This window comes from Schistocerca americana, chromosome 5 (assembly GCF_021461395.2).
Source record: "Schistocerca americana isolate TAMUIC-IGC-003095 chromosome 5, iqSchAmer2.1, whole genome shotgun sequence".
NCBI classification, from domain to species: Eukaryota; Metazoa; Arthropoda; class Insecta; order Orthoptera; family Acrididae; genus Schistocerca; species Schistocerca americana.
Window position 1 is genome coordinate 235,625,357 of NC_060123.1, and position 25,013 is coordinate 235,650,369.

A 25,013-nucleotide genomic window follows, 5' to 3' on the forward strand; every position below is an offset into this window, starting at 1 on the left:
AACGTCTAGATAAAAAGAATATTAATGAATTTTATAAAGATATTCTAACATCCACGAGATAAATTTTTGGCTACAGTGCGACGAGAGGAAATTATGCCTCTAACAGTTATAAACATTATGTATTCGACGTATGAAAAAACAATGAAAACTTATAAATATTAATTATTTATATACTATTCTATCATGTAATTAGACATATCGATGTGTATCATACAAAAACAATGATAATTGTAAATTCCTTTTATGATCTGCGTTTGTCTTCCTTTGTTTTTACCTGTTGTTGGTTGGCTTTTGTAGATTGCGGACGTTTATCAAACTGAGGTCTTTTAAGAAATTGTAATTATTTGTTAATTATTACTTGAAAATAGAGTTCATTATTATTATAAATATGAGTGAATAACTATTTGTAACTTTAATTCCTCTCTCAGGAAGCATTATCTGTGTTAATTATTTCTTTCTGCTGCAATGAGTGCAGCCATCGATGATAGCGATTTGTATCACGTTTTTCTCTGTGTTTTCCTTAGAAACAAATCAAATGTTTGCTTGATGAGGTCTAAATAGTGCACAATATGAAAGTATAGTTTATAGGATTTAATAATCATTTCAAATACTTACTTATTTGGTCTAACAATAGAAAGTCTCTATCAATTGTCTGCCGCCATCTTAACAATTATCTCAGCGGCAAATTAAAATTACACAACTCTGCAGACATAAATGCCAAATGTAATACAAATGTGTAAAAATAAATGTGCACCGGTGGTCCCGAACTCATTTTAATGAAAATAATTCGAATCAGATTGGTTCTTTAAAAACAGTGCTCATAGCACGGTCGTTATAACAAACTTTTCTAGCTGATGTATGGAGCCGAAATTATGAACTGTGATTTAGTGACACTTACACAACTTACAGACAACACTTTAACATGACGTTACCTTGGAGTTCTTTAGCAACTTGATCAAATCTTTACTGGGAGAAAAATTATTTAGTAATTACTCAATGTACTAAAATAAGATTATCATTTCCATTTACAAATTAGTTAAATACTAAACCACTGAATAACACAGTGAACGTCACAATATGCATCAAAAAGATGTTCATGGTTGGATCTGTAAAGAATGTGTGTCTTATTACCAGAAAATTAAGGTTACATGTGAATGTGGTAGAACTGTAAGAAATTTTGTCTCAGAAAACATTACAAACTATAGTGCATAAAAATCTTATGGCTGCTCAATAAGAAAGAACTAGAAAAATTGAGGTAAGGAATAGATTTCTTACGTTCACCATAATTCTTTTTTTCTTTACGTGTACCTTCTATAAAAAATATTAACTTTATTTTCTTACAGTCACCTTCTGTGAGAAAAACATAATTTTTATAATGAGTGCATGTGCTAAGAAAAAATATTCATTTTTCTTAATTTTATACATAATTTATTATTAAATATGCTTTCTTAAACAAAAATAAATGATATATCTAAAAACAAAGATGATGTGACTTACCATACGAAAGCGCTGGCAGGTCAATAGACACACAAACAAACACAAACATACACACAAAATTCAAGCTTTCGCAACCAACGGTTGCTTCGTCAGGAAAGAGGGAAGGAGAGGGAAAGACGAAAGGTTATGGGTTTTAAGGGAGAGGGTAAGGAGTCATTCCAATCAGGGGAGCGGAAAGACTTACCTTAGGGAGAAAAAAGGACAGGTATACAATCGCACACACACACATATCCATCCGCACATACACAGACACAAGCAGACATTTGTAAAGGCAAAGAGTTTGGGCAGAGATGTCAGTTGAGGTGGAAGTACAGAGGCAAAGATGTTGTTGAAAGACAGGTGAGGTATGAGCAGCGGCAACTTGAAATTAGCGGAGGTTGAAGCCTGGCGGATAACGAGAAGAGAGGATATACTGAAGGGCAAGTTCCCATCTCCGGAGTTCTGACAGGTTGGTGTTAGTGGGAAGTATCCAGACAGTGTAACACTGTGCCAAGATGTGCTGGCCGTGCACCAAGGCATGTTTAGCCACAGGGTGATCCTCATTACCAACAAACACTGTCTGCCTGTGTCCATTGATGCAAATGGACAGTTTGTTGCTGGTCATTCACACATAGAAAGCTTCACAGTGTGGGCAGGTCAGTTGGTAAATCACGTGGGTGCTTTCACACGTGGCTCTGCCTTTGATTGTGTACACCTTGCAGGTTACAGTACTGGAGTAGGTGGTGGTGGGAGGGTGCATTGGACAGGTTTTACACCGGGGTCGGTTACAAGGGTAGGAGCCAGAGGGTAGGGGAGGTGGTTTGGGGATTTCATAGGGATGAACTAAGAGGTTACGAAGGTTAGGTGGATGGCGAAAAGACACTCTTGGTGGAGTGGGGAGGATTTCATGAAGGATGGATCTCATTTCAGGGCAGGATTTGAGGAAGTCGTATCCCTGCTGGAGAACCACATTCAGAGTCTGATCCAGTTCCGGAAAGTATGCTGTCACAAGTGGGGCACTTTTGTGGTTCTTCTGTGGGAGGTTCTTGGTTTGAGGGGATGAGGAAGTGGCTCTGGTTATTTGCTTCTGTACCAGGTCGGGAGGGTAGTTGCGGGATGCGAAAGCTGTTTTCAGGTTGTTGGTGTAATGGTTCAGGGATTGCGGACTGGAGCAGATTCATTTGCCACGAAGACCTAGGCTGTAGGGAAGGGACCGTTTGATGTGGAATGGGTGGCAGCTGTCATAATGGAGGTATTGTTGCTTGTTGGTGGGTTTGATGTGGATGGACGTGTGAAGTCCAGGAAAGTGGTATGGGATTTGGAGTACGACCAGGTGAATCTGATGGAACCAGAGGAGTTGAGGTTGGAGAGGAAATTCTGGAGTTCTTCTTCACTGTGAGTCCAGATCATGAAGATGTCATCAATAAATCTGTACCAAATTTTGGGTTGGCAGGCCTGGGTAACCAAGAAGGCTTCCTCTAAGCGACCCATGAATAGGTTGGCATACGAGGGGGCCATCCTGGTGCCCATGGCTGTTCCCTTTAATTGTTGGTATGTCTGGCCTTCAAAAGTGCAGACGTTGTGGGTCAGGATGAAGCTGGCTAAGGTAATGAGGAAAGAGGTTTTTGGTAGGGTGGCAGGTGATCAGCGTGAAAGGAAGTGCTCCATCGCAGCGAGGCCCTGGACGTGTGGAATATTTGTGTATAAGGAAGTGGCATCAATGGTTACAAGGATGGTTTCCGGGGGTAACTGACCCACAACTTCTTCACTTTTGAAGTCCAGACATACCAACAATTAAAGGGAACAGCCATGGGTACCAGGATGGCCCCCTCGTACGCCAACCTATTCATGGGTCGCTTAGAGGAAGCCTTCTTGGTTACCCAGGCCTGCCAACCCAAAGTTTGGTACAGATTTATTGATGACATCTTCATGATCTGGACTCACAGTGAAGAAGAACTCCAGAATTTCCTCTCCAACCTCAACTCCTTTCGTTCCATCAGATTCACCTGGTCCTACTCCAAATCTCATGCCACTTTCCTTGACGTTGACCTCCATCTGTCCAATGGCTAGCTTCACACGTCCGTCCACATCAAACCCACCAACAAGCAACAGTACCTCCATTATGACAGCTGCCACCCATTCCACATCAAACGATCCCTTCCCTACAGCCTAGGTCTTCATGGCAAACGAATCTGCTCCAGTCCACAATCCCTGAACCATTACACCAACAACCTGATAACAGCTTTCGCATCTCGCAACTACCCTCCCGACCTGGTACAGAAGCAAATAACCAGAGCCACTTCCTCATCCCCTCAAACCAAGAACCTCCCACAGAAGAACCACAAAAGTGCCCCACTTGTGACAGGATGCTTTCCAGGACTGGACCAGACTCTGAATGTGGCTCTCCAGCAGGGATACGACTTCCTCAAATCCTGCCCTGAAATGAGATCCATCCTTCATGAAATCCTCCCCACTCCACCAAGAGTGTCTCTTCGCCGTCCACCTAGCCTTCGTAACCTCTTAGTTCATCCCTATGAAATCCACAAACCAACTTCCCTACCCTCTGGCTCCTACCCTTGTAACCAACCCCGGTGAAAACCTGTCCAATGCACCCTCCCACCACCACCTACTCCAGTCCTGTAACCCGTAAGGTGCATACAATCAAAGGCAGAGCCACGTGTGAAAGCACCCACGTGATTTACCAACTGACCTGCCCACACTGTGAAGCTTTCTATGTGTGAATGACCAGCAACAAACTGTCCATTTGCATCAATGGACACAGGCAGACAGTGTTTGTTGGTAATGAGGATCACCCTGTGGCTAAACATGCCTTGATGCACGGCCAGCACATCTTGGCACAGTGTTACACCGTCTGGATACTTCCCACTAACACCAACCTGTCAGAACTCCGGAGATGGGAACTTGCCCTTCAGTATATCCTCTCTTCTCGTTATCCGCCAGGCCTCAACCTCCGCTAATTTCAAGTTGCCGCTGCTCATACCTCACCTGTCTTTCAACAACATCTTTGCCTCTGTACTTCCGCCTCGACAGACATCTCTGCCCAAACTCTTTGCCTTTACAAATGTCTGCTTGTGTCTGTGTATGTGCGGATGGATATGTGCATGTGTGCGAGTGTATACCTGTCCTTTTTTCCCCCTAAGGTAAGTCTTTCCGCTCCCCTGATTGGAATGACTCCTTAAACTCTCCCTTAAAACCCACATCCTTTCATCTTTCCCTCTCCTTCCCTCTTTCCTGACAAAGCAACCGTTGGTTGCAAAAGCTTGAATTTTGTGTGTATGTTTGTGTTTGTTTGTGTGTCTATCGACCTGCCAGCGCTTTCGTATGGTAAGTCACATCATCTTTGTTTTTAGATATATTTTTCCCGCGTGGAATGTTTCCCTCTATTATATTCATAACAAAAATAAATGAGTTAGACTTAAAAGATTGGACTATAGCAGATGATAAGTGTAGGTTCTGGGTAAGGTCTTGTGGGTTAGTGAATGAATGAGTGGAACAAGCAAGTGAGCTAGCTTATGAAAACTGAGCTAGAACCTACACGTATCATCTACTGATGAAGCAGCAATCATTGTGTACAGGATGTTTGAACAACTCACAATCACACAGCGATTGTCACAACACAACATCATAACTCTTTCCACAATACAGTGTCCACCCGCACCCTGTGTTGATATTCTCGCCCCCTAACCACTCCGGCAGCCCCGCAGATGTGATGCAGCACATGAATCGGTTGACTGTGAAAATGAACAAACTCATCAATCACCTATCTGGCACACATGCACCAATCCAACCCCATGCTGTGCCTGACACCACACAGCAAGTTCCACAACCAGTATGCACCTTCCTGGCATGACACCCACACCCCCTACCCTAGTCTGCAGCCATTAGCATGTCTACCTGTTCAGTCATGTCATTCACCCTACAAGTAGTAATGACTGGGGCAACCCAGGCTTAAGAGGCTTGTGCTGCTATCACAACTGCTTTGGTGACAATGCCAAACTCTCACAACTGCCAGTAGCATGCCCAGTTGTTCAACAGTGTCTCAGTACCTGTTCGTGTGCAATCGTGTAGCCCACTCCTTTGAGACTGGCACAGACCTATCCATCTACCCCCACCAGTTATTGACCACAGATGGCCACCATACACCCTGACCCCTACTCCTCGCTGCAGCGAACGGCTCACCAGTCACCACTTATTGTTCCCACAACTGTCCTGTTGACCTCGACCATGGCAGAGGTTTTTAGATTTCAACCTGGTTCCCACTGCTCCCTACCCCATGACCCAGCACCACCACTCACTTCACCATTACACAGTTATCCTATTCTGGTCCCATTGCCTACCTCTTCAGTAAATTACCACTCTTCACCCACCATTTCAGCAACTCCCATGAGATATTCCAGAGTATGCTGCACTACATTGCAATGACCACGGGTCCCCCCACAGTTTTAAGCTACCCCCATCAAGTCCTATCTGTCAAACACCAGGCAGTGCAGGCTGACACTTGGGTGTTATGCCCCTGCCTTGTACCATGTCCCCAAAAAGGATGGGACTTCGCACCCATGCAATGACTTCCACACCCTCAACAAAAGAATTGTTCCTGGCTTTTACCTAGTCCTGCTACTGAGCAGCTAGAGTGACAACCTGTCAGGTACTACCACATTCAGCAAATTAGACTGTTCAAAAGCTTTTAGCAAATTCCAGTCACCCCAGAAGTCATTGAAAAGATGGCTGTTTCCTCAATAATGTTCTGCATAGTGCTTCACATTGCTTGGTGCACTTGTATGTCCTCATTTACTCATGCAACTTAGTGAAACACTGTTGCCACTTCCTGGAGGTTTTCTCCTGCCTCCAAACAGTAGGAATGATAATAAACCCCACAAAGCGCATTTTTGCTATCCCAGTGATTGACTTCTTGGGGCACAGAATATCATCCACCAGCTGCCTTCCGCTAAGCAAGATGATTCGCATATCACTGAATTCCCATGTCCCAAAACATTTAAGGAACTCTGCAGATTCTTCAGGATGGTGAATTTTTACCAATGCCACCTAAAGAATGTGGCTAGCATCCTGGCACTGCTCGTTACCGCCCTTCAGGGTGACTGTACCAAAGTCAATAAACTTGTCCCCTGGACAGCCCAAATGACAGAGAGCTTTGAACTCACAAAACAAAGTCTTTAAAGCATTGCCCCATAACCAGTCCCCATCCATCTGACCCGCCCATGGTCACCGTGGACACCAGCTAATCTGCCATGAATGCTGTCCTATAGCAACACACAGAAGGTGCTTGGCAGCTGTTGACATTTTTCTCCTTGAAGCTATCTGAGCGAAAACAGTGGTAGACTGCGAACTTCTTGCCATACACAAGACAATAAAGTATTTCCATCCTTCCACTGAAGGGCACCACTTTACAGTGTTCATGGACCACCATCTCTGCGCCACATATTTCTATTGAAAAAACAGCGGCCAAATTACCCCTCAGAATATCTGCTAACAAGAATACATTGCACAATTCACAGCTGACATACGACATGTGGCAGGTGTTTACAACATTTTCGTTGACTGTCTTAGTCACCCCCCCCTCCCCCTTTAAATCATCCTGGCAGTCGCCCAGGTAGCTGAACCCAAATTAAAAAGACTGCACAGTGGCCCAAACACTGGATCCAGCCTTCAACCATATACTATCCTAGGTATGGTGTCATACATTATGTGCAATTTCTGCATGAGTTCTGTCCATTCAGATGGTCCCAATGAATGTGTGCACCCCTAACTACCTCCCCCTCCCACTTCTTATGGCCAACTTTTCAACACCTCCACAGTTCATCTCAACACAGTGTTTGGGACCCATGACTCTTGTGCAAGAATGCTTCATGCCGCCCAACGTACAATGGGACTGCACCATCTGGGCAAAGTCTTGTCTCCTTCTCAGCATGTCAAAATAGGCCACTGCATCTGCACTCCAACTGCCTCTTCTCCCCCCTCTGACTGACCACCATTTCTTCCATGTCCATATTGATCTCCTACCCATCCCATCACAAGAGTCATCGGTAGGTTCACCTTGAAGCACTGCCCAACATCATGGTGTACATGGTGGCTACAGCTTTCATGGACATTTGGGTCTCATGTTTAGGGTACCACCACCACATAATAGCAGACTGCAGGCTACAGTTCACATCAGGCTAACTTGAAACATTAGCAACAACATGCGGCACACTCATTAATTTCATAGCCAATTACCATGCTGTTGCAAACAGCAAGGTGGAGAGATTCCACAGAACACTGAAATCTGCCCTCACATGCCATAACACAACCTGATATACCTCCCTATCACTAGTTCTCCTTGGTTTGCATATGGCCTCCAAAGTGCACTTGGGTGTCTCTGCCACTGAAATAATCTACTGGCAACCACTCATTGTCCCAAGAGACTTCATTGAGCACCTGCCAATGCTGACCGCCAGCTAAGTTCCAGTCTTTGTTCAACAACTCCAAAACTGCAGAGTGTGCCTTTGTCCAATACACCAGCAGTGCCATGGCGAGTACAAATCCTCAGTACGCAAAGACAACAGCACATGCACCACTTTATGCTCCCTGTAACTGAGTGATGGGTCACCAAACCTGTGACACCAACCCATGCGCACGCAACGGTGTGTGATCCACACTTTTGCTGGGAGGTTACAGCAGCCTGTGGCACTGGCACACAACAGCACACAGTATACCGCCTGTGCAGGATGCACGGTGTGTCACCCACTTTTTACAACCTTCCCGGGCACTAGCAGGCTCCCACGTGCTCCACAGTACACCCAACCCCGCCAGCTAGCTGTGACACTTCAACACCCTCATTCCTGACTGGCAGTGCTGCATGGGACTACCCCCACACCCAGTGCCAGATGATTTTCGAGAGGGTGCCACATACAACAGCATCTGCATCCACCATCATCCAACTCAGATTGCTGATCAATGCTGGCTGTAGTCATCGTGTCCATAAGCTGACCATCACCTCTCACAAGGGGGAACTATGGTGGCGATGTGCACGTCCATTTTTGCATGCACCACCCATCCGCTGACAGTTGGACTGCCACCAAGCAGACAACATGTCAACCGGTGCACACAACATTGCAGACCATGCTTAGCACAAGCATTAGTATATCTTGAGCTCATCTCTTTGTCAAGTATAGGGTTTCCCCCAAAACCCCACATGGCAGCAGGAATTCTTCTTGACAGCACTTCCTGTGGAGATGTCTAGCAATGCACATGACAGGACACACTCCCCAGAATTTTGTTGGTGTCTGTAAAAATAAGATCATTTGTGTGATATCAGACATTTAACAGACTGTCTAGTGATCCATTCAGGTTCAAGCCAGAAGACAACGAGTGGATAAGTCAGACTGGTAATGCATAGCAACATAGCAGTGCACAGCATTTGTCTATGGAAAGGGCTCTAGGTGATTCCACACATAGGAGAAAAATGCTCACAAGGCACTAAATATTATATGCACAGAGCATCCAATTATCAGAGACCACTGACCTGCACTGATGGTGCAAATTGCATTCTATACCTTCTATCTGTTGGCAAAGAGGTGACATGATAACACTCGTGTGCACCCACTGTACTAATTAGGTCCCCTCTATTAACGTATTGGACAATGATGATAGCAGAAAATAATGGACTACAAATAGTTAACAACTGAGTGATTTGATTGACATTATCCACTGAATAATATTATTCTATCAAATATTTTTAGTAACTTGTGTGCTACATTCAATGAACTACGTTGATTCTGAAAATGTAACAACTATAGACACTACACAAAATCATTGTCCAGCACATGCAGTCCAGAGCATTATTAATATTTTTCATTTTAGCATGAGACTTAGCTGTTCCATGCCACTGTTAATTTCAGAACTAATGGGATTTTCACATTATTTATCACTCCCTATACAGAACCAAACATTTACTTATTCAAAATTAGGCTTGGATTATTAATATCACTGTGAAGGTGACACTTAGTAGTGAGCTGTTACATGTGATGTATGTCCTGGGCTATTCTGTCCTGTCCATTCTTATGTAAGATTTACTTAGAGCATATTAATTGGTAGAACATACAACCATACCCACATTGATTGTTGAAACTTTGTAAGTAGGTTTCCTTGGGATAATTTGCATCTGTCTTCAACTGTCTCACAGTCAATGTATTTTGGTATCTCCATGATGCTTTCCCATAGGTCAACCCAACCTTATTGATTACTCAAGTGAGGGAAAGTGTTTAATTTGACTTACCTGCATCATCAAAGGACCGAGTTGCACCATCTGGGCTGAGAAGACCTGCTTTGGCCATGTGATGACACGGATTAGGATAAAGCACTTGATTTGCAGACCCAATAAGAGCTGCTTTGCATCTTCCTTCACTTATTGCTTTGTATGCCAACTCTAAAACCTGTAGTCCTCCTGCCCAGGCAGTAATGACAACATAGGTAGGACCTGAAAAGTATTGTAATGAGAAATCTGCAGTCCATCATATGAACATCAGCGTATAGCCAAATTGTGCATATGTAAACAGTCTGGATACAAATAACGTAACAGTTTCTATGTTTCTGGCAATGATTTTTTGATCTTGATTCTCTTTTTATAGCAATAACATTAATTTAAACTGTGCTGTCTGCTAAATCAGAGTGAGTTAAGATTAAAATAATCACACAAAAGAGCACTTGGACCTATCTTAACACAATTTCCTAGGAGAGAATGTCACTAAAGAACAGCAACAAATTATGTCAAATGAGACTCATGTTCTATTTTTATTGCAATCGTAACAGTATTTGGAAATTCCCATTATGTAACTATGAGAGACTAAACAATTTAAATGCTTTCTTCTGTAGATTTTAGATGCATTTTATTTCCACTTAATGACATATATCAATGCTAGCTACACATGTGATTAATTATTGCATACTCAATTACTGAATGAGATTTTGTTTCTCTGCTATCTATGTGAAAGAGCGTGTTCCAAAACACTGGATGTACTACTGAATATTTTAACAGAGAGAAGTAATTAGTACAATGTGCTATGTATACCCTTACTTGACACAAATACCAGCTTAAGAATTATATATGTACTTAAAATAGTTGCTGATGAGCATCTTTAATGGACTGGAATTTCAATATTTCTTTTTAATTTTGGTAGAAAACAATGCACTCTCTAGCTCTGATGAAGCATAGGAAATACACATCATTTTTGCAGTAAACAAAATGGAAATTATTTTCAGCAAGGCTTTTTCATGACATTGTTAGTCAAAGTAAAATATTGTGAAACTGAAGATAATCACTTTTCAAAAAAATCTAGCAAAAGTACTGTTAGACTGACTATGACCTCCATATGTTAAATCGTGACAGTATTTCAAGAATTTCAAGAATTTTTTTCACCATAGATCATTTTACAATGATATTGGCTTCGTCATACAAGATGTACTAGTACATACAGAATAACAAAATAAACTTCTGTCAATACATTATAAATACATTTGAAGCATGGCAGTGTACCAAATTACAAAGGATAGCTTTTAAAAGCTAACGCAACAAGCTATCTTATAATCTAATATAATAAGGTATTTTATTGTTTATAGTATAAACTTTGTAATTACACATGATTAACCACAGCACAAAATAATATGTTTAACTACAGACAACTTTTAAATGCTTATATTCTCCTCAGGCATCTCAAAGAATTCTTTAATGTCATAGAATGGATGATCTGACAGCCAGCTGTACACTTAATTTTAAAAGAATTTGTATCCATAGACTGAACATGAATTGGCAGTTTATTGAACATTTTGAGTGGGTTAACTTTGTGGGAATTTCCTGTTCTCGCTAATCTGTGGCGCGGTATGTCTAAATTACCGTTCGCCCTGGTGTTGTGTTCGTGTATTTCCTTTCTGGCAATAAATTCTGAAATATTATTTTTAATATAGAGTACAGACACATAGATGTATAAATTTATAATTGTAAGTATTCTGAGTCTGGAGAAAAGAGGACGACAGTGCTCCCTATGACCTCTTTTACATATTATACGTATGACTTTTTTTTGTAATTTCAATACGTTTTTGATGTGAGGGGAGTGCCCCCATATAATAAGACCATATGAAATATGTGACTGGAATAGCCCAAAGTATGTCACCCTGTGGTACTCCAAGCTCACTACCTCCCTTAGTTTCAAGAGAAGGTATGCCACCCAAGATATTTTTTCACATACAAGATTGACATGTTCCTCCCAATATAGTTTTGAGTCAATGTGAATACCTAAGAGTTTTACCGACTTATTGCCTACTTCATTTGATGTTCCCATTAAAAGTTGTTGTGTTTTGTCAGGGTTGCATAGGAGCTTATTGGCTGCAAACCAGTCCAGGGCCTTATCTAGTGTTTCTTTTGTTAGGTTATTCAGATCTGAAATGTTCTGATGTGTGGTAAGTAGTGTTGTATCGTCAGCATAACACACAACAGGGTGAGCTATATTTTTAGGTAAATCATTAATAGCGACAATGAAGAAGAAGGGTCCAAGGATAGACCCTTGTGGTACACCTGTGCTGATTTCCATGATGGAAGAATTTAAATTTCTGACTGAAACGAATTGTTTTCGGTTACTTAAATAAGAATTTATCACAGATAAAGTGCTCCCTCTCACCCCATAAAACTCTAGTTTCCCCAGTAGTATGTCATCAGGAATGCAATCGAAAGCTTTGCTTAGGTCACATAATTCCAGTGATACCATGTTATTATTTTCAAAAGCTGTTAAGGTTTGGTCAATGATTTCCAAGATGGCCCCTGTTGTGTTCTTCCCCTTTTGAAAGCCAAACTGATTGTTACATAGGATATTGTGTTTTTCAAAGAAGTTGCTTATTTGTGTGTGTATCAGCGCCTCAAATACCTTTGAGAATATTGGAACAATGGAGACTGGTCTGTAGCTTTGGGGGAGATGTTTGTCTCCTTTTTTAAAAACTGGGACAACTTTTGATACCTTGAGTGCATCCGGAAAAACTCCAAATTCTACACATTTTTTTAAAAATATAAGCTAATGGTTTGGCGATTGATTGTATTGTCTTTTTAATTATGTTATTTGATAACCAATAACAGTCCATACTTTTAGAACCTGAGGTGTGACAGCCCTCCATTGAAATGCCAGGTTAACAGGCACTGGTGTTCCAACAAGGTTCATTGCAGATGAATTTGTTGCTTTGATACTGTTACTTATTTCTTTAACTGAGTTTAAAAAGTACTCGTTTAATTCTTCAGGATCAAGCAGAGCTGTTTCTGTGCGTTTCGGTGTATTCTCTTGTTTTATTATTTGCCAGGCTGCCTTGCATTTATTGGGAGCTCTTTCTATATAGTTCTCCACTGCTTGCTTTTTTGCCAGAAGTAGTTTAGCTTTATAGTATTTTTTGCATTTCAGATATGACCTATGAATGTTCACACTCTGTTCTGCCCCTTGGTCAGAGGCTTGTTTATGCATCTGGTACAGCATATGCAAGTTTCCTCTAATTTCTACTAGCTCTTGTGTGAACCAGTTCAGACTTTTCTTTTTCATTTCATTTGGATATCTAATTTTTTTTTACTGGTGAGCAAGAATACCATAAATCTGTGTACTTTTTAAAGAAGTTACCAAAGCTAATTTCAGCTTCCCTTTTTCCAGATTGACAATTATATATAAAGTCCCAATCTGCACTTCCTAATCTATCAACAAACATATTTATGTACTCTTCCTTCTGTCTTCGTACCACTACTACTTTAGATTCTTCAGTTTTAACTGGCTGCCTCTTACAGAGGGTAAGGAGTAGTGGCTCCGATCTGCAAGTCCAGTTCCTGCAAGTCTAACTGTAAAATCCTCCCTATGGAAATTCACAATAATATTGTCTATACAGGCATTCTTACGTGTGGCACAGTTATTTGTACAATAGAGGTCTAATGACCTTAGCATATTCAAATATGTCCTAGCAACTGGTCTCTTTGTGTTTACCATTTCTATGTTGAAATCACCACATGTAGCAATTCTCGTGTTACTCTTCAATATTTTTTTTAATTATTAATTCACATTTTTCAATAAACAAATGTACATCACCATCTGGCGACCTATATAGACTAACTACCACTATATTTTCATTCATTAGTTTTACACAACTAAACTCCCCATCTAGCTCTGAGGAGTATGTAGATACATCAATTCTGGAAAACATTATTCCTTCTTTGACAAAAATTCCCGCCCCACCACTCTTTCTCTGTTTTCTACATATCATGTCTCCCACAACATACCCTTGGGGAATGAACACATTTACTTGTTCTTGTGTTAACCAGTGCTCAGATACACATATAACATCTACATGCTCAGTGTTACATAAATGTTATAATTCTAAAATTTTATTTCTAATACAACGTATGTTAACTTGTAGAAAAGTAAGTAGTTTGTCTCTGTCTGTATTCCTCTGAGAGCAATTTGACTTTATATTTGAAGTTGTAGGTTCCGTTAATGTCTTTAATCTTGATGCACTGTGATCATGTGCGTTATGATAGTCACATACCTGTTCATCCACTTGATGACTCACTCTGTTAACTGCTTTCGTCTGTGAAACCACTGCTGATCCCACCAAAAATCCTGGTCCCTCGGTTGTGGTTTCTTTTTGCGGGTTGACTGCCATACTCCACGTGTTGGTATTCTCATGCCTTGCGCTTGATTTGCTGTTCTTCTTTTTGCAAGTAGGTCTCTCTTCTTATATGGTGCCTTCTTTCCTGCCACCTTATTTGCTGCTTCTTCAAACTTTTGCACTGTCCTCTTGGGTAAGTTTATTGCTTGAGTAATTGTCCTCTCCCCACAGAGTTCACTTTTAAGGATTCTGTTGTTATTTGTGCTGGAGTTGTGTCAATAACAATTCTCACTGATTCTTTATCTGAGACTTCAGTATCCTTCCATTTAAGTTCTATTGCTGTTTTGTACACTTTCCTGTTTGTTTCCACTGGTTCATAAATCCTTGTGGCAATTAGTTCTTTACCAGTTGCATTAAGGTGTTGTCCATGTGCTGTATAAAGCTCCTTGTTACTAGGAGTATCAATAAAACAAGTGTTATGGAAGCCTTTCACTGTTTTTTTTTTTTTTTTTTTTTTTTTAGTTTTCTGTTTGCAGATTGAATTTCTTGGTTTACACAAGACCATTCAGGCAGGTCATGTCTACGTGGTAAACCAACTACAATCACTTTTGTATTTGTATTTTGTAATGCTGACAAGGCTTTATGTAGTGAACGAATTGCCAACTTGGTTTCATTCTTTGCTACATCGTTAGCCCCTGCCCAGATAACTGCAAGATCTTCACTTGTCAACTTATGTAGGTCATTGCATTATTTTAGTATTACACTAGTGGGGACACCTGGTATCACCTTCCCTTCAACATCATATTTATTTGAAGCTAAGTTTAAAATGTTTCTTGCACAGTCTCTGCCATGGCTATTTGAGGCAACGAATATTTTGGGTCTCCTATTCACTGACTGACTCTCAGGAGCAAAGGTTTGCATTTTCATTGCTGCACCCATAGACTGATTTCCTTTTTGAACTGCGTTCTGTGTTGTGGTATGCACACTGTGTTGTGAATCGTGATTTATGTTGGGTGCATCAAATCTGTAGTTTTTGCACATTTCTATGTTGCCTGATTCTCGCTTCTGTAGTTCGTTTGTTAGCAAACATATAATTGTTTTCGAATACTCAAGTTCCTTTCTTACTATTCTGAATTCATTCTGTAACTTTTCTCACACACACGTTTTTAACGGGTCTGTTTTGATTTTGTCCATATCGTCACCGTCAGTACTTAACCAACATTTAAAGAAACAGTAAAATCAGGCATTCAATTTATCCAATCAATATCTTACCTTTGGTATCAAAATAATAAGCAACTCTTGCAGCAATCATTGAACGGTTGTGTCCCATTACACCAAAGCCATCACCAGTGGCCTCATAATCAAATACATTGTCTGCATCACTCATTCCCGTTGCCATATATACAGCAGTATTTGTCCCTCTAATTTCAGCTGGATTCATACCTGAAAATTCATTCCCAGTTTTGAATGTATGTGCCCATATATCTATATTAAATTTAGTGCAAGTTTCTAAAAACAACCCAGTCTTCATACACATATACCATATACTTACGGTCAATTAATTGCAAATTGTGAATGACTAAAGACAAAAATGTCTTACATATAATATGTTCATAGTATGAAGCATCTTTGAAGAGCTTTAACAAGTCAACACTAAACAAAAAAGTCAGAATAATTAAAACACACTGTTGTTATGCATTAAGCTATCACTTGTTATTATTACCACCATTTTTATTAAGCATATAAGAATTATAATGTTCTTTGATCTTTCAAGGTGTCTTGGCAAAATTAAGAATCTCCAGATTTACAAGTTATCACATTATCACTTAATGACCAATCATTCATTATGAAGCCACATTCTATCACAAAAAATATTATTAGTAGGTAATAAGAGCAACTGTAACTCTGTTACCCAAATATTCAAATATATTTTTTAAATGCTTAAAGAGGTACAACTCATTTTTTTGTAAATATATCTATGCCCTAAGTTACCCTTTTTGTTTCTACCAGAAATCTATTACAGTTATTAAGAATAGTTACCCCTTTTTGAGATTTATACAAAAGGAGGAAGTGTCTGTGAAAATTTTTCACATGCTATGATTATGCATCATGATCATAAATAGCTTTACAGAATGGCAGAACAAATTGTGAGTACAACAACATCAACATTACTGAAATATCATTACACAATGCTCATTTGTTAACAATGGGTTAACTTTTCAGTATGATTTGTTACTCATGTTTCATTATAAGCAGTGACAAAAGGAATGTTCAATCTCCACCACTGTGAATTAATTTATCCACCAAATTACACGTTTCAGAAGGCTAACTTCCACCATCAAGTGCCTATTCATAAAAAAGAAAACAGGCAAATAACAATTTGGCACTAAGGAAAAATTAGTTAGAGTGTGAAATAAGTCACTTTTGGGATGAGGAAACACAGCAAGTACAGGACCACCAATTTACACCTACAATTAAACAATAATAACAGTATTAATAATGTGGGACAAGTATCTGAAGTTGAACAGAAGGAATATAAGATTTCTCATTTATGTTTTGATCAAAAGTTTTGGGATGCTATGTTTAATTATAGTGACATAGATACTAATCACAAACCAGAATGTGAAAGTAATGAGAATTTTGATGTACTGTATACTAATGATTTCTTCTCTTGGCAGAAAACAGTGTTGTTGATGTATGTAAAACAGTTGATGACTGTATTAGATCTGAATTAGGAGGTATTCTTGATGTATATGTGAATGAAAGCTGTGAAGTAACTGTCCTTACATTAAGATTAAAATTGGTCAGTGGGATGCAAACTGTTTGATTGATACATGTAGCCCAATTTGTGACATATCTGAACAATTTATAGATGAGCTCCAGTATAGTAAGAATTTTGTAGAAATGCCCATTGTAGGTGTAAAAATAAGAGGAGCTATGGGTAAGCAAAGCAAGTAATTCAATTGTCAAATACTATTAATGTTTAGTATAGAGGACAATACCTATGAACATGGATGCATAATGACACTTAGTCTAGAAGAAAATATACACTATGTCTATAGATTTCTAAAACTATGTAATTGTGTATCATTTGACATCCAGTGACTGAGCTTAAATCTAATTGTAGAATCATAAAACTACATAAATGTGTTTTAATTTTCTCAATATTATGAGAAGGAAAGATGCTACTCCCCATATAGTGGAGATGCAGGGCTACCTGTGAAACCAGCCATGTGGTCAACAAGCTGGGCTGCAACCACTATCCTGCATTCTATGTAGGCATGACAACCAACAAGCTGTCTGTCCACATGAATGGCCATCAACAAACTGGATATCCATTTCAAAGACTGCTTCACAGCCTGTGCCATTTGGATCCTTCCCACCAACACCAGCTTTTCTGAATTTTGCAGGTGGGAACTTTCCCTGCAATACATCCTGCATTCCTGTAACCGTCCGGGCCTCAACCTTTATTAGTTGCTGTCCTCACTCACCCAGCCCCTTCCCTGTTCCCATTCCAGCACTAGCACAGCCATCATTCCACCACCACACCCAATCTTTTTTTTTTTTTATTTATTTCATTTTATATTATTATTTTTTATTTATTTCTCTCCTTTTAAACTACTCCCTCCCCCTCCCCCCCCCCCCCCTGCTCCCACCTTTCCACTGCCCACCACCCAATCTGCAGCATTTCACTGTCCGCCATCCCCACCACACTATCTCTCCCCTCCCCACCCCAGCCTCCTTATTTCCCCCACCCAGTTGCCACTCCCATCATGCACTGGTGCTGCTGTTCACAGTATGGTTTCAGTTGCCTGAGACTGCAGTCGTGTGTGTGTGAGTTGCGTTGGCATGCTTATGTGTGTCTATTGTTGACAAAGGCCATTAGCCAAAAGCTTTAAGTGTGAAAATCTTTTTGTTGTGCCTATCTGCAACTCAGCATCTCTGCTATATGGTGAGTAGCAACTTTCCTTCTCATAATATTGTCACATTCCATCCTGGATTTTCCATTGTTCATTTTGATTGTCTGGAATTTAGTATGTAAAATGATGTGAATTTTAAAGTTCTATCTTATCTACTGACTGAGTTAAAAATCTATGATACACTATAAAATTATGTTCTGTAATAGATTTGTGCTTTAGAATTTGATACATATATGCCATGAGACTAAATGAATAGATCTTTTTACAGTTTTGAAATGAAACAATATTCATATTTTGTACTGTAAAAATTAGGAATGGCATCATAACACATATGTGTGTAATACCTTATTAGTTCCTTTTTTATTGCATTTAACTCTGTTTATTGATGTTTCATATGTGAACATTTTTTAATCTCAACTGACATAAATCCCATATAATTGAATTTGAAAAATGACTAAGGAGAGCATATTTTGTGTGATGTGAAGAAGGTATTGAACAGTTTATTTAGTACACAAACAAATGTTTCAGGATTTGATATGAATGCTAGACAGTAAGTTGCCTATCTGTTGGAGCATATTATGAGAACTCTAAGGAGGAAACTGAAAGATGTGGGCGGGTCCATTCCCCACACTGGCTGTACCCTGCTGGACCAGTCGAAAGGGATCATGGGTGCTGGGTAATGTACTCGAGCATCTGTCAATCTGTCAACTACATCTGTGTTGTGTCTGATATTTGTGAATTGTTAGCCAAGACTGCTAAAGACAGTGTTTTTGTAAATAAGGGGATTGACTTTCCTATACCTTCTGTAACCGTAAATCAGTATGTATTTTTTTTTCTTATCAATTGTAAATGAATCTTCTAGTCTTTTATGTATGTAGGTTAGTTTGTATGGACAACTGGCAAATAGTGTGGAAGACATCTACTAGTATGGACAATATAGCAAGATGTATACATGTCTGCATTCATACATTGATTTTGGTTCTCAAGCTACTGGATTGTATCATCCTTCAAAGATAACTTTTGTATATCTTACACCTCTCGAAGTTTTCAAAACTTGTCCAGAGACACAGAATTTTAATGATGATGTGTGAGAGAGCAAGAGTACAATTGCATCTCATCAATATTAATTTGTGTAAGACTAAGTATGTAACATTTTGTAAGATAATTAAAATTTCATAATGAAATATAGTTGACTTTTACTGTTTCTTTTTTTTAATGGGTTTAAAAAGTTCAATTTCTTTGGGGTCAGATTAAATTACAACCACCCTGATCCAAACAACCTACCTTTAAGAATAAAAATTAATTTATCTACATAATAAATTTCTAATAAGGACAATTTTTATGGTTAAAATATATTTGCTTGCAAAATATTATGATTAAAATTGTTTACCTGCATCTATGACTGCTTCAAACGCTCTTTCTAACACTTGGCAACAAAGAGGGTCCATTGATTCTGTCTGTTTCCTATGGATCCCAAAGTGTACTGTATCAAATGCAGCAGGAGCTGGTATTTTTCCTGTAGCTGGAGGCACAATGGATTTCTCTGGAAGAAAATGGTTAACAAATATTACAAAACATAATACAGCGAAGAAGATAGGCTAAGTTCAATATTTTTCCTCTGGAAACTCTCAGTAAATTAGCAACTAAAAATAATTTAATTGAATGAAGAATATAACAGTAAGATGTAGCAACATTAAGTAGCTATCATCAATCATTAGTCACTGTCATACAGGATGGTTATTATTAAATACAGTTACTCACAGAGATCGAGTGTGGGTTGTAATTATTGTAAGGCAGTGAAACTTGGCAGATATTCTAATGTGTTAACGTGGAAATGATTTATGCTGGAAAAAAATTAGTTCAAATTTTTGCTAGCACATGGAAATTGGTGCTTTTAATGCAACAAAAACATACAGAAATGTTTCCATATGTAATGGATAATGAATGGGCCATGGGCAGAAAGGTCAAAGAAGTGAGAAAAGTGTAATTTTGATTTTATTATTAACAGTCGCTTATGCAGTTTTTCAATATGAGCTCTGGAGACGTCAATGAGATGCTATGCAGCACCAGATATGCACCTGGTGGCCAAAATTGGAACTAATCAGTTCTGCATTATGCATTAGCATATCCACCAAGTTTTTCAGCTATACAATATTATAGCCTGCACTGGACCTTGTGAGCAGCTGCACTTTAATTATAGCCCTCTGGTATTTTAAAAAAACATAGTGGGAAATCTGGAACTACATTTGAACTTCATTCCATTTCTCTTAGTGGGGCTTCCCAGTATGAGTGCCGGTTGCTGTTTGTTTGGATATGCCAGCAAACATATGTGTGCCAGCCACAATATCACAGTTTCCATTAAACACACTCATTAGTTTTTGCTGTACACAAAGAAGATGTAGTGCTTACAGAGCAATAAAACTATGAATCTGTATTTAATTCTGGATCATGAATAGAAAGGAAATATGGCACCATTATTAGTTATTCACTTCATGCAGTACATATCCAGCTACAATGAAATCTTGTTTCAGCTATTACACTTCTATGACAAAAATCTAACAATTATTGTCTAGAGTAGGCTATGTATTACCTGGCACCTTCCAGCGGCAGTCATCACTCCTTACAAGATTAGTCTTGGAGAAAAGGTGATCAGCCAGCTCATCTACATTGGCACTGTATGGAAACACACCTGACACTCCAGAAATCACAACTTCTTCAAGGGTTTCATTTACCATTGTGCTGCAACAAGATATAGAATTAATAACCCCAGTCACAATAAATCATCTATTTATTTCATTCCAGAGTTTCTATTTTTTCATATTACATTTTCACTAGGCTAGGTTTAGTGCAAAACTTTACTAACAGAAGACATACATTGATAGGTCATCAGGAAATAGTCAGCTGCATAATGGAGGGAATGAAGCGGATAAAGAAGGCTTGGCTACAGGTTGACTACAGGTTCAAGTGGATATAGGCTACAGCAGCTATGCAGATGAAGAGACTGGGACAGGGTAGACTAGCATCAAAGGTTGCACCAAACCAGTCTTCATGTATTACTGAAAAAGATCATAAAGATTAAATGACATGGCCCAACTAGAGAAAGAAGCAAAGATACCTCCTTCCTACATTAGATGCCATTTATATAACATCCACTGCTCTTCCCATAAGGGTTAAAAAGGTGACATGTAATTCTGTCAAACAAGCACATATACAAAGAGTCCAAAAACTAAATGAGTTGACAAAAATACATAAATGCAGCACTACTCAGTAGACAAGGTCTCCAGGTTGATATTGCTGAATGCCATTTATAACAGGGCCACCTCCAAACATTCTACACATTGAAAAAATGGGATCACATACCAAGTTCCATTCCCCAATTTCCTTTTTTTTTTTTTTTTTTTTTTTTTTTTTTTTTTTTTTTTTTTTTTTTTTTTTTTTTTCAGTACTTCATCATCATCCTGCCATGTTGCCTTTTTCTTCGTTTTATCCATGTTTCTCCAATTTTTATAATTTTATACTACTTTGGTAGCTTTTTCCGCTGAGGATTTTAGTTCTAGAAGAGTGTCTGTTTGCTGCTTTTGATTTTGTTTCCTTCCAGTCATTTATTTATTTATTTTTTATTTCTTTGACAGAAGCAACTGTCAACTTCTTTTTTCATAAATAAAGAAATAGTTTATGTGTTATCCTGTCCACTTTCATTTGGTAGAGGTAGCTAAAAAAGTGTGAGCTTCATTTTGTCATTAATTCTGATATTTTATGTGTATTCTGGAGGAGCTCTTCCTTGAGTTTATTTCAAGAAAGCTTTTCATCTATCCTCAGTTCTAACAGTGTAAAATGGTCGACTTCACTGACTATTTGTCAACTTGGGACAGTAAAATTTTGCTTTTACAAGAGTACCACGTCATAAATTGTATATTTGACATTTTGCTGCAGTTAACCATTAATCCATTATCTGAAAGCCATATGTCGACATTACCAACAACTCTATTAGCTAAACCCTTTACATTACATTTCACATCTTTCACAAATATACTGCAAAAGAGACAAAGATTTCGACTTGTGATCGAACCATTGACTTCTGAAGTTATAGCCTGGCAACTAACCACTGACCACTGCACCAAGGAGCACAATGTGTAAGGTCATGAAAGTATGTAGATATCAAATTGAGACAGCATTGATCAAAATAAGTGATGAATGAAGTCACACTCAGCTGTCTGGGTCAAACAAGGAAGAGGATTTATCTTGTGTAATGTGGAATTACTACAATTCAAGTGACAGCAAAGGTCAATTAAAATTTTGAAAAATCTGCTTCCACAATAATACTACTACACAAGTGTCACAAAACTGACATCTCTGTTATACCTAAATATCATACAACCAGTGACAATCATTGGAGTACAAAATAAAGGCCACCAGTAACCATAAAAAATGATGAGTCATTTTTCACAGTACTCCATGCAACATGTGTGTTCTTGTGAAAATTATGTATGAAAGTTCCCACAAAAAAACTGTTGGTTATCTGGCTTAACACATTAGCTGCTACAACCAAAATGATCAACTCTGGTGCAGAAACTATGTAAAATAGTTCATATACCATAGTTTGATTCGTTACCTCATTTATAGACTATCTGCAACATCAAAATGTGAAATGGAATCTTACAGAACTTTAAAGGAATGAAAAGTAAGTGGGCCTGAATTTCATGTATGGTAGGACTGATGGCATGGTTCTTACCGACAAAACTACTCTGAAATCAGCCTGAAAGTCTTGCATTTACAGGGATTCAACAATGTATCTGACATTAGAGGAGCTTTGCAAATGGCAAGCAGAAGGGGGCACCCAAGTGCAAGATTTGTTGCATAACGTGCACATCACAATTGGTAGTGAAAACTGAAATGCATGAAAGTGTTCAAGAAAAAGGAATGAATACTAATTACCTAACTTTAGTTGTAATTATTTTAAGCAAAGTCAGTGATGATATGGTCAGATTAACTGCAGATATTCACAGTCACCTGAAAAACAGAAAGATTGTAATGGGTGGTGTTAATCATTTGTGGGATCAGTAGTGCTATGTGGGCTAGGATTATGCATAGACCTCATACAGCTGGCCCGACCACAGCATTCAAGCTCCTTACCACTATGTACCAAAGTACTGTAATGTCTTATAGAAGATTAATGGAATAAAAAGTCAGAGAACTCAAGTTGCCTCATCATCAGCTCCACAGGTCCAGCTTTTATTCTAATCTTCTCAACATTCCAAGTATTGCTTGCTACAGTACACAATAAAGATAGATAATAATTCTTCCTTATAATTAACATTTTAGTAATCATATATCGGCACTAGAGACTCACCTCGATCACACCTTTATTCTATTCAAAACACAATTTGAATAATACTCCTCCATGAAGTTAATAAAACACAATAAATGAGGAATGAACACATAGAGCATGCAGTGCACATCAAACCTACATCATAGTCACATATAGTCTTTGACCCACATAGTAATGTGTTTAAAAATACATAACATAACAGGCAAAATTATTTTCCCACTCAATGCCAATGTTATCAGTTCATAAATGTTATATTACAATCAGAGGGAGGGGGAGGGGGCAAATGAGAAGCCACTTGTGTGGAAAAATGTTCTTGACCTGGCTCTGGCAGGAAGACCTCCCTGAATCACACCAAAAATTCAGACTATGATTTTGGAGGCATGAATTTTGACAGGAGAGAGATTGCATGAGTGCCTGTACTAACTCAGAATAGTGAATGGAAAATTTTACTTTGCGTGATGGAGCAGCAGCACATTTTCAGCTTATGTGAGTTGACTTCTATGTGCCAATATCGTCCATGATGGAAAAGTCGAGCCTCCAAGATCACACGATTCCAATCCCCTAGATTTTTCTGCCTGAGGTCATCTTAAAAGTGAAGTATATACCTTTCTGATAACATGCTTGAAGAACTGGTGAAGTGAACTGTACAATCACATCAGCATTCACAAGATGACCCAGAGATGTTTGAAAAAATTTGTAACTCACTGCATGTAGGAGTCCAGCATATAAACATGAGAGTGACATGTGAAACATCTCCTATAACAGGTATCAGCATATAGTAAATCGTGACATGTGATGTGCTGCAGCCATATTGTAAACTACAAGGTAGGCTGGAGGCTTGATCAAAAAGTTCACATTTCAGTATGTACTAATAGGCATATATTTCATACTGAAGTCAATGGCAGCTCATAACCACACATTGAATAATTATCATAGTAATTGCTCATTTCAAAAACCCTGATTGCTGAAATGATTTTGCTTTTATTATTGAATACTTTTATCTATGTCAGTTTTCACTATTAATTATGAATAACGCTTGCATTATGTATATGAAGTTTTTAGGCATTTTTCAGTTACCAGTAGTTTATTCCCAATGTAAAAAGATAATTCTGTTTCACCACTCCAAGGCAAATTTTTGCACCTGTCTCTGACAGCAATGACATGTACACCATATGCATTTGCGTGTTTTCGAACCATGCTTTACACATGAATTCTTCTTGTGCAAGTTGTCAAGTACAAGATAACTTGCAGTTGGCACTTAACATATTAATGTAAGAAGCTGAGGATGATTTGCATTGCTTTAAAAAGAAATGCATTGTTATTCTATGTATTGTCTTATAGTTAGTGCACATTGCTAAGTAATAATACTACAGGGTGATGTGCATTTTATCCATACTTTGATTTGTACAGGATGAATTGCCTAAAACTTGAATCCCTTTCATTTTGTGAACAGTTCCAGGTATCAAAACAAGGTTTTTTTGAAAAATGACAGTAGGCGTAGGAAGCAGATAATTTTGTTCTATGGATAATATGTTTAATGACTGTATCAACTATGACATTGAAGCAAGAGTTCTTTTTTAATGAAATGATGCACTTTTTTAAAAAGTGGTATTCAAAACCTCTTGAAAACATGGACACTTCATGATATG

At 38.7% G+C, this 25,013-nt stretch overlaps 1 protein-coding gene across 1 annotated transcript in view; it reads right to left on the reverse strand.

The window, feature by feature from the left end:
• The window catches only part of LOC124615980 (fatty acid synthase-like), a 394,674-nt gene that overhangs the window by 340,342 nt on the left and 29,319 nt on the right, over positions 1 to 25,013 (reverse strand). Inside the window, exons 2-5 of the mRNA XM_047144185.1 lie at positions 20,626 to 20,774; positions 19,426 to 19,578; positions 15,388 to 15,558; positions 9,770 to 9,970 (exon numbers count right to left, since the gene is read on the reverse strand). Of these exons, the coding sequence (XP_047000141.1) occupies positions 9,770 to 9,970; positions 15,388 to 15,558; positions 19,426 to 19,578; positions 20,626 to 20,770 (670 nt within the window). The 5' untranslated portion in view covers positions 20,771 to 20,774. The remainder of the gene's footprint in view (positions 1 to 9,769; positions 9,971 to 15,387; positions 15,559 to 19,425; positions 19,579 to 20,625; positions 20,775 to 25,013) is intronic.